The 15,497-nt window shown below is 40.8% G+C and overlaps 1 protein-coding gene across 1 annotated transcript in view; it reads right to left on the bottom strand.

Annotated features, from left to right (window-relative positions):
* Nucleotides 1–15,497, bottom strand: part of MSRA (methionine sulfoxide reductase A) — a 234,862-nt gene that overhangs the window by 142,875 nt on the left and 76,490 nt on the right. Inside the window, exon 2 of the mRNA XM_079298238.1 lies at nt 7,787–7,855. Within this exon, the coding sequence (XP_079154364.1) occupies nt 7,787–7,855 (69 nt within the window). The remainder of the gene's footprint in view (nt 1–7,786; nt 7,856–15,497) is intronic.

The following is a 15,497-nucleotide window of genomic DNA, read 5'->3' as shown; positions in this document are numbered from 1 at the left end:
GAGTGAATCCCACCCTGCTGTGCAGCTGGATATTGGAGACAGGGATTGTCTGGAGCCTTGGGATGTCCTGAGCTGGTGTAAATTCAGAGACTGATGGTGCACAGGCACAGACACAACATTCCTTAGCACACTTTCCATCCCAGAAGAGTAAAAAAAAACTGGATGGCCATTAGATAAATGAATCTCCCTTTGGATACCAGGACAGCCTGCCCTCTCTCCATCCCTAATTCCCAACACATTCCAGCATTCCACTCCAGCTCCCCTTGACTCGAGCACGTGTCTGATTCTGCATAATTCAGCACATGACTCTCAATAATTTTCAGTCAAGGTTCAAGCAGGAATATGTCACACCAGGATTAGATTATTTATGAGCATAATGTTGGATCTAAGCCAATGACACACCAGTGGATTTTATCTCCAAGCCTGACATATCTCATGCTGTTTTCCCTGGCTCACAAACAAATAACTATGGCTGTCTCAGAATTACTGGCATTCAACTTAAATCAGATTTTTCTTTTTTTTTTTTTTGTGGTTAGTTCTTATCTTGCTTGAAAAACTGATCATGTTGTTTCTTTATTCCAGAGGCTGATGAGTGGTTTTGCCTTCATTTCCCAGGTGTGTTCTGCACAGACAACAAAGTCAGGTATTCCAGAATAAAAATCTGGAATGAGATGCTGTTTAAACCTCTTAAAGGATGGAGATTTTACTCTTTTCTAAACACAAAAGACTTGTGTCACCCAGGAAAATCAGAGCCAGAATTAACCGCCTTCAAAAATAATCTAATATGAGCATTAACCAAAATAAAAGAATAAATAATCTACTATTAATACATAAATACACATTTTATATAAATATTTATTACTAGAAATATTGTTATATCAATATGGACTGGGACATAAAGGATTCTCTGAGCAATTCTAGAGCAATTCTTCCCATCCAACCTCATGCAAACTTGGAACAAGTGCACTGAAATCTCCACTATTTGTGTTGACATGTGACAAAAGGTTCCTGAGCTCCCATGACAGGCACTGGAGATCCAGTTCCAATGGAATGAAATGACCTTCAAGGACCCTTCCAAACTATTCTGGAATTCTGGAATTCTACTCCAATTGAGCCCTCCATGTTTCAGGAATATTTCTGAGACAGCATTTTTAAAGTTGGTGAAGATTTTTGCATCTTTGAAATGGAGCAAAGTTATCTAATGATATTTGTTTTTTCAATAACTTCATCAAGTGAGGAAAAACTCCTGAGAATCAGGAAAATAACTCTAAATTCTCCCAAACTAAATAACCCAATAGTAAGTAATCCATATTTTTTAAAGTCTCACATGCCCAGTCTAAAATTTCCAGGCTGAGCCAGCAGCCTTGTGAAGATAAATCCATTAGGATCCGCTGACAACACTTTGGGGATGTCACAATATATCCAAAATAATCAAAACAGCCCCATTTTCCCCCTCCAAAAACCCTCTTACATATTTTTTTTTTTTTTGTGGCTGAACAGAATAAATCACCAGCACTCCTTGTTTTATTCCATGTCACCTCTCTCTGTGCTTTATTAGCAGGAATCCAAGGATAAATCTGATGGTAAATGTGCCCATCCCAGCACATAAACAAACACACACACAAATGCATCTCCTGCAAAGCAGCATCATTCTGATCAGGGCAGCCTCCAGTCATTAACAGGATAATTTACTCCTATTTCCAACTTAAACCAACTCAGAATGATGGCAAGCATATGTTCCTCCTGCTCATTGATATACTCCTTTTTATCACAGGCAAGGAATTACTTCTCTGCAAGGCTGTTGCAATTGCTCAAGGTGCTCATGCTGCCTTTTTCTGCATGGAAAATAAAATAATAAATTGATAAAATAAAAGAATTAAAACCCATAAATAAATATTATTAAATTTTTTAAATTAATATATATAAAGAGAAAAATAGTGATCTTCTTCAAGACAATTCCTGCTGTTGGAGATCACCAAGCCTTATCCCAGAAGTCAAAGAGATTAACTGTGTCTCTTCTTTCTGTGGCAATACCCCCAAAACATAATTAAAAGGTTGTTTTAAGGTGAATGATGCTGATTAAAAAGCTGCAGTCTGACTTTTAAAAACCCCCAGCTCTTCCTTAATGTGCAACAGCCACTCTAAGCAGAAATCCACACAAAGCTGAATTCTTCATTACCTCAAGAAACCCAAATTAACATAAAAAACTCCCTGATGGAGAAGCACAGAGATTGTGTTTGAAGGCCACATTACTTTTGTTTTCTGAAGGAAAAAGAGATGTGGCTCCTTTGAAATAAAAGGATGTTCTGAAGGGTTGTGCTCATCAAGGACAGCTTTCACTTTGTGTTAGGGATATTTTATTGTCCCCTACTAGTGTTTATAAATGTCAGGAAATGTCCTTGGTGAGGACCAAACAGAATTGCAGCATTTTGTTTATATCAGGGTCTCCTTGCCCAGTGCTTTGCCCATTTACATTCCCACAAAGCTGATGCACAATTCCATCAAAACAGAGCAGCATTTAAAGCACAATGCCCAGGGTATTCCACAGGACAGGAGAAACTGAGTATTGAGATTTTTATTTCAAAAGGTCCCAAAATTCTGAGTTTTTTCTGTGATTATCACCTTATTTTACAACAGGTTTAGGGATAAATTTTCATTTCAGGGCTTGTCTGCTTAGTCTTTAAAAACTAAAGAACAGGGGAGGGAAGGGAAGGGAAGGGAAGGGAAGGGAAGGGAAGGGAAGGGAAGGGAAGGGAAGGGAAGGGAAGGGAAGGGAAGGGAAGGGAAGGGAAGGGAAGGGAAGGGAAGGGAAGGGAAGGAAGGGAAGGGAAGGGAAGGGAAGGGAAGGGAAGGGAAGGGAAGGGAAGGGAAGGGAAGGGAAGGGAAGGGAAGGGAAGGGAAGGGAAGGGAAGGGAAGGGAAGGAAGGGAAGTGAAGGAAGGGAGGAAGGGAAGGGAAGGGAAGGGAAGGGAAGGGAAGGGAAGGAAAGGGAAGGGAAGGGAAGGGAAGGGGAAGGGAAGGGAAGGGAAGGGAAGGGAAGGGAAGGGAAGGGAAGGGAAGGAAGGGAAGGGAAGGGAAGGGAAGGGAAGGGAAGGGAAGGAAGGGAGGGAAGGGAAGGGTTCTTTACTGGTGAAAATTAGTCAGTGAAAACTCAGCTGGACCAAAAGATTTCCTAACACTGGCTCTTCTCTGACACAGCCACCAGCAGCTGTTCCAGGGGAGGATGGAAAGAAACTGTATGGATTTATTCATTCTTGAACAAATCACCCCAGTTTCAAGGGAAATAATTTTCTTTTAGTTGACAAATGGCCCTAATGAGTCCTTTATCCACAGAAACAGAATGGTTTGGGTTGGAGGGACATTAAAGCTCATCCTGTTCCATTCCCTGTCGTGGGCAGGGACACCTTCCACTATCCCAGGTTGCTCCAAACCCTTTATGGGATGGAGCTGAAGCCCCCAAGAGCAGGGTGTGTTGGAGGAGCTCAGTTTTCCAGACCCAGCTGCCTCAGGAACAGGCTGAGGGACCTCACTGGACAATCCTGGTTTAATTTTTAAATAACCTTTGGGAGCAAGTGGGAATGCAAATGTGCCAGGACACAACAACTCAGGCCAAACACAGTAATAACAAAGCTCCATGGAATTACTGGAATGTGTTGCTGTCTAATAAGTGCAGAGCAGAAGGTGACCAGGCCTGGATCCATCTGCCAGCTCCAAAATATCCATAATTAGACCTTATCAGTTCCTTAACATCCTATTTCTGTCTGCACTTTGTTTACATCAAGAAACCAATTATCCCATTACAAGCCAGTCTATGTCAAGCAAATACAGTTCAGTGTGCTCTTACATTTTTAAAGTGCTGTAATTACAAATCTGAACTATTGCCAGATTTCACTGGAAGTAAATAAGAGCCCTTCCCTGCCCACACCATATGCACAATGCTTCCTCTTGGAGAAATCAGGTGACATAGAAATCCCAGGGAATAGGGAGGTGCTCTGGGATAAACTGGAGTTGATAAGGAAAAGGAGTGATTCAAATTCAACAGAAACAAAAATGATCAGAAACATTTCTGAGCATAATTTGCAGGGGGTTGCAATGAGGTGATCTTTAAGGTCCCTCCCAGCCCAAACCATCCCACGATGTTATGATAATGCAGAAGTGCATTTAAATGTGTTTAAAATATGCAAGAGTTACACTGGGGCTGAGGAAAATATTAATTTCTTGAAGTCATGCATGTTCTGCAACTTTCAGGCATTTGGGGTTTTTTTACCCCTCATAAATAAGTTGAATTTAAACCCTAAATTGCTTCTTTTCAAAATATTATCAATCTTCCTTATATATATTCAGATTCTGAGTTTTGACTCAGTGTGAGGTTAAAATCAGCCTTTTAAGACAAAGTACTTTAAACTGAATATATGCATGGCCATAAAACTTCCAAGAAAACTTTCAGGCATTTATTGAAGGGCTTCTACTTTATAACACAAACAAGTTTCACTTGTTCCATGGAAACACAGAACCCCACAGAAGGGATTGGGTTGGAAGGGACCTTGAAGACCACCAAGCTCTGCCACTATCCCAGGCAGCTCCAAGCCCCATCCAGCCTGGTCCTGAACACTTCCAGGGATGGGGAGTCCACAATTTCTCTGGGCAGCAGTCCCAGAATTTGGGAATAGACTTCAGGGAATTTTTGATGCAGCATTCCAGTGTCTCCAGTGAGGCTGTGCCTGTGCACATCGTGTTCCCTCAGTGCTTTAATCTTAGCTGGGAGCTGGATTACCAGGTCACAGGATGGGGAGCATTAAAAGATTTCCATTAAAGAATCACCCTCACCCTTGAAATGTGGCTTTTTTCCCCATTGTAGCAACAAGGACGTGTTTCTTTATCCTAATGAACAATAGGTGTACCTCCAGCAGCTGAGTGATGCTGAACAGACAACAGGAGAGTCTCAAGATCATTCAAATCATCCTTTGAAATCTGTGAGGTTCTGCTATAGATGGGAAAGCTGCAGGAACAATGCCCTGAGAACATTCACCCTGCCCCTTGATCCAAACAAGTAGTCACACCACCAAATTAATAATGAAGCTTTAGGAAGAGCATCTTGAGGAGGTTTAGCAGGAGAGGGAGCTGTGGAATGAAATCCAACTGTGTTTTGCAGCAGGTGGAAGGCTCGGTGTTTGCAACCCTGCATTATATTTTATTCTGCTGGTTCATTGGTGCATCTAAAACTATCCAAGCAGGAGGAAAATTCACTGCAAACTGGCTGTCTCTACACAACCAACTTTTGGGTTTTGCAGATCTTTTAAAGCAATCCCAGCATGGGTCAGGTTGGAAGGGAGCACAGTGGGGTCATCTGGTCCAACTCCCTGCTCCAGCAGGGTCATCCCAGAGCACAAGGCACAGGATTGTGTCCAGATGGGTCTGGAATAACCCAAGTGAGGGAGACTAGAATATCCCAGTGAGTGAGAATCCACACAAAAGGGATCTCTTCTAAGTAACTACTGCCCTTGCAGATTCATCCCTATGAATGCCAAGTAAAGGATCTTTCTGGAATAGAGGTGTGAAAATCCTGTCTTGGTGAGGTGGAATCAGAAATTCGACTGGCTCAGGCTCTCTCCTGAGTTCACACAGTCCCAAAATACAAAGAACTTTCTGTTAGCAGGATCACACATGGATAGGATGAGTAATAATCCCAGCAGAAGAATTCCTAACTGATAGTTTCCTTCCTCTAGTGCTTGTTTTAGAATAAGGGAATGAGAGAATGGTTTAGTTTGGAAGGGACCTTAAGGCTCATCCAGTTCCATAGGCAGGGATGCCTTCCACTTCTCCAGGATGCTCCAACCCCCATCCAACCTGACTTTTTATTCCCATTCACAAGGACTAGAGGGAGAAAAATGAACTGCAGCTCCCCTCCCTTTTCCCATCCCACCCATCAGACTGGGGTATCAATGCCCACAAATGCCAAATTATCATCAGAGTCATGTTTGTGCACTATTCCAGTGCAGGTCTAACAGCAAAAATCAGGATGTGGAGGTTTTCTCTTCCTTCACAGCACAGATGGCACCAGTCTGAGGTTTCACCACTTGAGCCCAACACTTGCAATCACAGCCTTGTGGAAAATCTAGGGCAATTGAAAAAGAATGGAAATTCCCAGGCTTGATAGGAATGTTAGAGAGTTCCTCAGGAATGCTTCAAAGTGCACTGTTTAATAAGGTTTTGCATTTTTCCAATTAAATTCTGTTGCTTTCTGTGCATTTTTATAGATTGTGTACAACGATAGAACCAACACCCATCACAGACACTGGAAATCTGAACATGACACAGAACATTAAAAAAAACAAAAGGAGCTTATATTTTAATTTTAAATATCCAAACAGCACAGACTGCATCAATATCAGATTGTACCAGAACCCTCTGACCCTTCCTGCTGTAAGGAATTCAAAGAAGAATCTCTAAATCCTTCTCAGCCTCAGAGCTTAGAAGGTTAAAATTATTTTCCATTTGCTCCAATAGAAAATTATAAAAGGACAACTCATTCCACCACTCCAAGAATTTGTTTATGTTCCCAAAATCCACAGAGAAGGAGTCGCTGACAGAAAAGCTACACTGGATTGGAGGAACTCTGAAGAGAAGTTGAATAAATCATGTTGGAAACTGAAGGGTGACACCCACAAACCATTTCCCCTCTTCAACCATGAAACTCCACCAACATTAATTCCACAGGAAAGATCACACTCACCAAGATTTTCTGCCATCACCCATTGAAAAGATCATTTTTGGAGTATTAGATTAATGTGTATCAAGGAGTGATTTAATAGTTACTTCAGCACCACGGACAGAGAAACATTTAATAGAATATAATACATTTCCTAAGGCACTTTGGATCATCCTGCACATGTTAATAGAGAAATATATCCTTTGTAAACAACTCAGTTGTATCAAAACAGCATTAGGACATTTTTCATTCTCTGCAGCAATAAATTTTAATAATATTTGCCATAGAAATCCACCTTTTTCTTCCCATTAAATCCCAAAGGTTTGCCTTAAGGACTAACATCAGCACATCCCAAAATGAGAGCTCTGACAGTTCTCAGGTTTGGGTAAATTCCAGATCTTGGTTGGAAAAGGGTGATTTTGATCTATTTTAGGATGTTTATTACTTCCAGAAATAATTAATTTCTCTGGAGAAGCACCGTTTCAAGTCTTCAAAATAGGCTTTAAAATGACATTTTCATAGAAAAGAGACAGATACAGAGAAATTAAACTTCTTCTCTTTTCCAGCTGGCCACTTTTCTGTCTCTGATGCCTCCCAACAAGAATTCCACAGGACTATTCACAGGGTCAGGTAGAATTCAGCAGGTTTAGTTTGGGGCATGTAAATGGTAACAAACACTCCAAATCCAGCAGATCCCTGGAGTTCCTTACGTGGTTTAAAGTGTGGAGAATCATGGATCATCTTCAGAATTTTGGTAAAACTAATGAATAATCTTAGACAAACTATCATACATAACAAAACTATTATTTTGGAATTTTGAGGGAACAATATACAGGATTTACATTTTTTGGTTTTATAAATAAGAAAAAAACATTTTTAGTGTATTTCTTTATATGGAAATCACATATAAAGGACATCACCCAAAATGCCCAGTGGTTTTAGCTGGTGTCAGTGACTGGAAAATGGCAGGAGCTGCCCAGATGCTGAAATTTGAAGGAGTCAGGCTAAAATTAAGAAATTTGGGATTCAGAAACACCACAGAGCTTTGAGTTTTATTTTCAAAAATAAAATGCCTTACCAAACAGAGCCATCTGTGTTCCCTCTGGGAAAGGTTCAACCATTCTGTTCCCATTGACATGATGTTTATCTAGAAGGAAAAAAAAAAAAAAAAGTTAAAATGTGATAGAATATTTGCTTTGGATAAAATCGTTTGTTTCTCATGAATCCATTGAAACCTGAACAATTCCCATGGAAATTCCACTATCTCAGGTTGATCCAAGCCCATCCAGCCTGGCCTTGGACACTTCCAGGGATCCAGGGGCAGCCACAGCTTCTCTGGGCACCCTGTGCCAGGGAAAAATATCTCAATATTCCCAATATCCCATCCAAACCTGCCCTCTTGTTGTTCAAAACCTTTCCACTGACATCCCCACATTCATTTTTTGCTACTAAAGCACATTTTAAACAGTGGAGACAAGAAATGAAACTGCCAAATTCAAACTGCAACTTTCTGTTCACAAAACATTTCCCATGGAGAAAATCAGTATTTTTTCTCAGTGCATGAATTATTCTAATTCCTTTAGTCCTAATGCTGGTGAGGAATAAAGCAGGTCAGGTAAGGAATGTGGGCTCAATTGTGAATTCTCTGGGAACAATATTTGCCAATAGCAGGGAGGCACATTCCTAATCCCAGCTGGCATCCAGCATTTACCAACAGTCAGTGAGAAGGGAAGATCAGGATTGTGATAATTGATAAAAGATTCATGTTAATCATTAAAGTATTGGGGTTTGTATAAACCAGAATACCAAAGTCTGAATTGAAGCATGGACACTAGATAGAGGAAAATATATTATTAAAACATTCTGTTTTAAATCCTCCTGTTATGAATATTATGTTTTCTAAATAAGTTGTATCTACTAGCAGTTTGCAAAATCAGAATTTTCAGTAGCCTGACAGATTTTGCAAAATTAGACTTCCTGCCTTTGTGTGATCAATGCTGCCTATCCACAAAGACCAGACTTTGTGATTTTTGCCAGTTTTATCTACCAAGGCCAGATGTTTATCTATGAAACCTGACAAATCACACAGAGACTGAGTGTTTACTCATCACCACTGCTTACCTGGCAAAATTATGACAGCAAAAAAACCGAAAAATTATTGAGAACAAGAGACTATACTACAAGAAGAAGCTGCAAACCAAGGTCTGATGGAGTGTGGAGTGGGCAGTGACCCCTCATATTCCCCAGAGCTGCTTTTCTCCATCCATATAAAATAAAAAAATCTAAATTTTGCTGAATATCCTGACTTTTAGTTTCTCATTTATAACTGGGTTATCTGCAAGTGGAGCAAGAGGTGCCACAAGTCAGCTGGTGGCATTTAAGAAAATTGAGTGTCCTGTGCCTCAAGAGAGGGGCTTTGGGAAGAAAATTGTGGGAAGCTCCAGAGTGGGAGTAACATGACCAAGGTTTCAACCTTGTTAGCTGTAGCTGGTATTCCCAACATGATCTACAGCCACAGGAGAGGAGTGAACAGTCAGAAAAATTATGGAACATCTTGTAAGATCAAATAAACTAACCCTGCCCTCACCCTGATAGCTGCCTTCATTTACAGAGTGAGTGACATCCATGATGTATGAAGCAGTTATCATTTCAAATGGCCAGGCTTTCAATATATTAAAATTAAAATTAAACTTTCAGAGGTGAGGCAGGCTTGAATGAAAGTAATATTTTCAGAGTTCTCAAGTTGTCTCCCAATGTCTTCACACTTTAATTTTGAAGATCTCAGCCAGATAAAATGATTCATTTTCTTGTCATTCATACTTTGGCTCACTATTTCTTCCAGTATTTCCTGCACAGATGATTTAAATAGTAAAAAATAAACCAAGAAAACCCCAAATTTAAAAGGACCTTAACAAAATACACATTCAACCTTAGGAAGAAAGTAACAACACCTAAATAACAATGCATAAGTAACTCTCCCCAAGGAGAACTAAAGAATATCCCAGTTTGGGGCTTTTTAACTGAGCAGTTAACAGTTATCCATGTGAAAATATTTTAATTCTCACCTACAAATTGGATTGCCTAACTCCAGAAAATCAGGAATACTTTGGCTCCATGGAATTAGAAAAAAAATAGGACTATCATGTAGCTTACCAACAGAAAGAATAAATGAGTTTTCCAAGCTCATTGTCATTCCAGAGACACAGATTTGCAATAAGTAGGATAAACCTGGTGTTACAGAGCCATGGAGAGACTTCCACTGAGCACTGGACTAGCTGTGAATTCATTTCAGCTTCCTGGGGCTGAAAACAGCACATTCCACCCAAATACCATCAATTTATGGAGTTCATCCATTAATGGGTGTGAAAAAGTTGAATGAGAAGGACGTGGAACATCAAATCCCAGAATGGTTTGGTTGGAAGGGACCTTAAACCTCATCCAGTCCCATCCACTACCATGGGCAGGGACACCTTCCACTATCCCAGGCTGCTCCAAACCCATCCAAGGTGGTCTGCAATGGAATGTCTCTAATATATTTTATTTTTTATTTTATCATTGAGTATCTTCTTGATCCCTAGGGTTCCCAAGTAAAGTATAAACTCTTATTTTTATTTTATTAATATTCATGCAATCAGAATTTTCACAAACATAACTTGGTGAACAATTTCCTAAAACTTCCAAATGCTGCTCTCTTATCAACTGCCAAAACTCTAAATTTTCCAAACCAAGTCTGTGACACACTTTGCTCCCTGCTGAACAGAACCAGTAGGAGCTAAAAGCAACAAGGATCCTGAAGGACTTGACATTCAACTTCTGCTTCAGGCAAAGTCTGCTTCAGACAGGTGCAGTGCTCCTTAGACTCCCTTGATTTTAACAGAAATAATCCTTCACAGATCCAAAATACATGGAAGGATAATCAAAAGTTGTTAAAACAGATGCTCAGTATTTCCTAGGCATTGCTAAGTTTTTGCTCCTATCACTGGATAGTTTCTAACATGGTCCTGCAGCCCTTGGCTGAAGAGTCACTGACTGCTGGGCAAATTCTGTCCACACCTGGATTATCACAGAATCATGGAATGGTTTGGGAAGAAACCTTAAAAACCATCTAACCATCTGAAAAATCCACCCCCTGCCATGGGCAGGGACACCTTCCACCATCCCAGGTTGATCCAAGCCCCATCCAGCCTGGCCTTGGACACTTCCAGGGATCCAGGGGCAGCCACAGCTGCTCTGGGGAACCTCAGCCCACCTTCCCAGCCAGGAATTCCTTCCCAATATCCATCCTTCTGGCAGTGAAGCCATTCCCTGTGTCCTGTCCCTCCATCCCTTGTCCCCAGTCCCTCTCCAGCTCTCCTGGAGCCCCTTTAGGCTCTGCAAGGGGCTCTGAGCTCTCCCTGGATCCTTCTCTTCTCCAGGTGAGCACCCCCAGCTCTCCCAGCCTGGCTCCAGCCCCTGGAACATCTCTGTGGCTTTCTTTGGATTCATTTCAGCACTTCCACATCCTCCTGCTGTTGGATCCCAGGGCTGGAGGCAGCTCTGCAGCTCTGAGCAGAATCATCTCCATTCCTGCTGCCCTCACCATGAGTCTGTACCAGTAAACCACTCAAATAGACAAACCCTATCCCAAAATTATCTGAGAGTTAATTAGCCCAGCTGAAATCATGTTTGGTCCTATCCTAGAAATTTATCAGCGTGGGCAATCGAGTTCCAATGCCCAGACCTGTTCTCTGGCACATTTTAATTTGTTAGGATACATTTCATTTATTTTCCCAGCTCCATGGGTTGATGGTATCACACCCCTAATAGATAAATTCAACAATGAAATATGTTCAAATAGGAAAGCTCTGTAAAAAATATTTCCTTTCTCACTAACCTAAGTTCTAACAAGATTTACAAGAACAGGGAAATTTGAAGAACTCAGGGTTAAGATACCCCCCAATCATTTAATGAACATCACTTCCCTTTTTGTGGATCCAAATGAAGATGCTCAAAAAAGGTTTGGCTTTCAGTGAATGCTGATCCAGCAGTGACTGAAAATCAGGAATTTCCTGGTCTCAAAATATTCAATCTCTAGCAATCACAGCAAAGATTTGAGAACATTGAAATTCTATTAACAAGAGATTCATATGTTCTTCATATTTGTCTTTTGATTTTTTTTTTAAGCCATTAGGGAATATTTAGATTACATACCCAACCTTGTTTTATCAGAGCAGCCAGAAAGTTATTATTTTTAAATGAAAACTGAGATTCTCACATAATCAAATTAATCCAGGAGTAGGGGTCATATTTATACACAAGGACTGTTAATTTTCCATGGTAAGTACAGCCAGGAATTGAATTGAAAATAGCTGATTAACCAATTACCAGGAGCCTCCTCCATCTCCTAAAGCACAGCCACAATGGGGATGGGGGAGAGGAGAAGGGAAAAGCAGGGATGGGAACATCCCAAAGCAAATCAACTGCTACTTTATTTTTTGCTTTTTCTTAATTTTTTTTCCTACATTTCCCATCACATCATCCTGTTGGAGATTTTTGGTTACTGAGGGATTGGGAATCTGGGAGAAAAAACAGAGCAGGGAACATAAGAATTTTTTTAAGCTGTTACAAAAGGATCTCACAGGTCATTATTTCCAAAAATGGGATATAAGGTATAATATAACTTAATTCTATTTTATTCACCTGCTTTAGAAAACAGGGATCTGACCTTGGTTTCTGCTTGTGCCTGAGTAAATGAACTGATTCTAGGAATTTCTGGGCTCCAGAATTGCTGTTCACTTTTCACTTGTGAAAACCACAACTGGCCAGTACTTCTGTAAAACAGGTCATTCACTTATAGATCTGATTTTTTAAAAACAAGTATGTTTATTTGTTTTTTTACTGTTTCATAACCCAAGAGATATTTCCCTAAAGAAAGGGTTTAGTTCTCTAAAAAAGTGCCAAGAGGAGTCACACACGTCTCATGTACCAAATTATGCCAAAAATAAGGATTTGGTAAATTGTACAAAGATGGAATTGCTCCAAAGCCTCACTTACTCAGAGAGCAAAATAATTCACTTTATTTATATCCACCCCCTCCTCCCAAGTTCTCCTGGACACCAGAAAATGCTTTTGAGGTGGTTTCACAATGGTCTGCAAAGGACAGAGGGAAAGTTTGGCTGTTGAAGACAAAGTTTGTAGGAAATCCTTCTGAAGGATTTTAGGAAAAAAAAATTACCTGCTAAATGCCCTCTTTTCCAACCTAAACTAAGATCCTCCATTTTATCTTGTGTGTGAAAGTGGAATTTGGATTTCAAATTCTGGGATTTCAAAAACTATCCAATGGAAAAAAAAAAAAAAAAAAAAAAAAAAAAAAAAAAAAAAAAAGCAGGAAATCAGAGATTCACTGGACTCTTGGAGAACTAAAGAGAGGCACTCAAGGGAGAGGGCTGCTCTCCTTGAGTGGGATGAGATTTTTAATTTATGGCAGAATTTCATCCATAAATCCTTCCTAGCTGGGGCTGAAACAGGAGCTCTTCTTTCTTTTCAGGTCTAGTTCAAGGAGCAGAAGTGTCAGCTCTAAAAACTCCTGTGCAACAAGGAAACCTCCTGTCATCTCAGATGAGCTCTGCAGTGTTACAGTTCAAATCCCTTTGTCTCCCAAAGGATATTTTCAGCACAGAGACATTGATTCCTACTCCTGGTCATTTATGTCTCATCTCTGACAAGTCATTTGGATCCTCAGCATTGGCAAAGAGATGGTTAACAGGATTTGCTGGGTTTCTTTCACCTCTCACTTCTCCAGGTCCATCCTCCATCAGGAGAGAATCAGCTGCCAGCTCATGATCAATTAAAAGGAGAGGTGGCTATGTCACAGTAATTCAATAATTTGAATTTTGAATTATTTGGATTATTTGACCCATAACTCTTTGTAGTATTGTGGTGGTGCTGCCCTCACATGAGGGATCCCAGCTATTATTAACAAAACACTGGTATCACTCAATGGAATGTAATAATGAAGAGTAAGTTTATTTATCAAAACAGCTCAGGAAAAGATGAGTGGCAGCTGAAAACAGTTGGGAAATGTATTCTGGAGGTGATGTCCCAGAGTGTGACACTCTGTGCTCTCTGCATCCAGGCCATCAAACACACTGGGACACAGGAACTGACTGATGGATGTGATGTGTCCTGGCACAGAAAACACACAGGCTCCTCAAAAAAACAGAGGTGCTGCTTAAGGAACAAAGGCCAGACATCACACACTGGGTTTGTTCTGCAGGACCTTCCAGGAAATGGACCAGGAGCAACAGGAAAATGAGGTTTTGAAATGAAAATGAATAAATAGAAAGAGGGTGGTGGAGATGCAGAGGAGGAGAAATAGTGATTGTGAAATTCCCAATCTCCTGGGTGGATGTACACACTGGGAGTGGGGAAGTGGATTTGTGGCACCTGGGACAGAGAAGATGGGGGTATTAGGATCAGGGATATATTTGGGGTATGAATAAAGGAAACCATGAACCACTGAGCAGCTGAGGGAGCTGGAAAAGGGCTCAGCTGGAGAAAAGGGGGATCAGGGGAACCTTGTGGCTCTGCACAACTCCCTGACAGGAGGGGACAGCCAGGGAGGATCAGGATTTCTTCCAGGCAACAAGGACAGGATGAGAGGGAACAGCCTCAGGCAGTGCCAGGAGAGTTTTAGGTTGGATATTGGGAAAAATTCCAGGCTGGAAAGGGCTGCTCCAGCCCTGGCACAGCTGCACAGAGCAGGGGTAGATTCCCCATCCCTGGAGGGATTTAAAATCTATGTGGATGTGGCATTTGGGGACATGGATTACTGGTGGTCTGGGCAGTCAGGAATGGTTGGATCAGTAATCTCTGAGGGCTTTTCCAACCCAAACCATTCTGGGATTGTGAGATTATGTGACTTTCCCACACACATAGTCCATGAGGGCCAGATAAAGGTGACCCATCACAGGCTGATTGTGACCACACATTCTGCTTGATCTGTTCTCTGACTCTGCAGGTGTTGAATTTTGGAGGTTTGGGGTACAAAAATTCAGACTAAATTAAATATTTTTAAACTTGGATCCTTACACTCAGCTTTCCTCTTCCACACTGGATGTCTACATCTCAGTATTCAGCCTTGGATCCTCCTGTGCTCTGGGAAGAATGAGACACTCGTGGTGATTCATTTGACATGCTGTTTTCTTCAAGATAAAACCAATCATACTTAAAAATGTCACTTTCTGAGCACTGATCATAAGGAAAGCAGTGACAAACTTGGATTAATTCCACCTATAACCCTGCAGTAACATCACAGAGATTCAGGGTCTGTTCAGGGGAAGGATTAGATGTACCTGTGTGTACACAAACATTTATTAAAATATTGCCTTGACACCAATGGAGATTATGGGTTATGAACCAGAACAAAAGTTAAGAGCAAAATACAGGATCCAAACAGCAAAGGAAACAATGGCAGAGGAAAATAATGACACCAACCAAAAGGAATCTATGATTGTGTAAGAATCCTGTCTAGAAGGGCTGTGAGATCACAAAGATAACACAGACAGATATATGAAATACACTAACTAATCAACTCTTGTGGTATCTTTGAGCCTGTCACATCATTTCATTTCCCAAAAACCTAATTCATGGAGTTCTGTCATAACATAATCAGCAGTTCTTATAAAACTTATTCTTGTTAACCTCCCAGAGAAGCTGTGGCTGTCCCATCCCTGGAAGTGTCCAAGGCCAGGTTGGATAGGGTAACACAAAAAATAATAAAAATAAAGACCACCATCCCAGGCTGCTCC

Source organism: Erithacus rubecula, assembly GCF_903797595.1.
Source record: "Erithacus rubecula genome assembly, chromosome: 2".
NCBI lineage: Eukaryota > Metazoa > Chordata > Aves > Passeriformes > Muscicapidae > Erithacus > Erithacus rubecula.
Note: the sequence above shows the minus strand (reverse complement) of the source record. Positions and strands in the feature narration are given on the sequence as shown.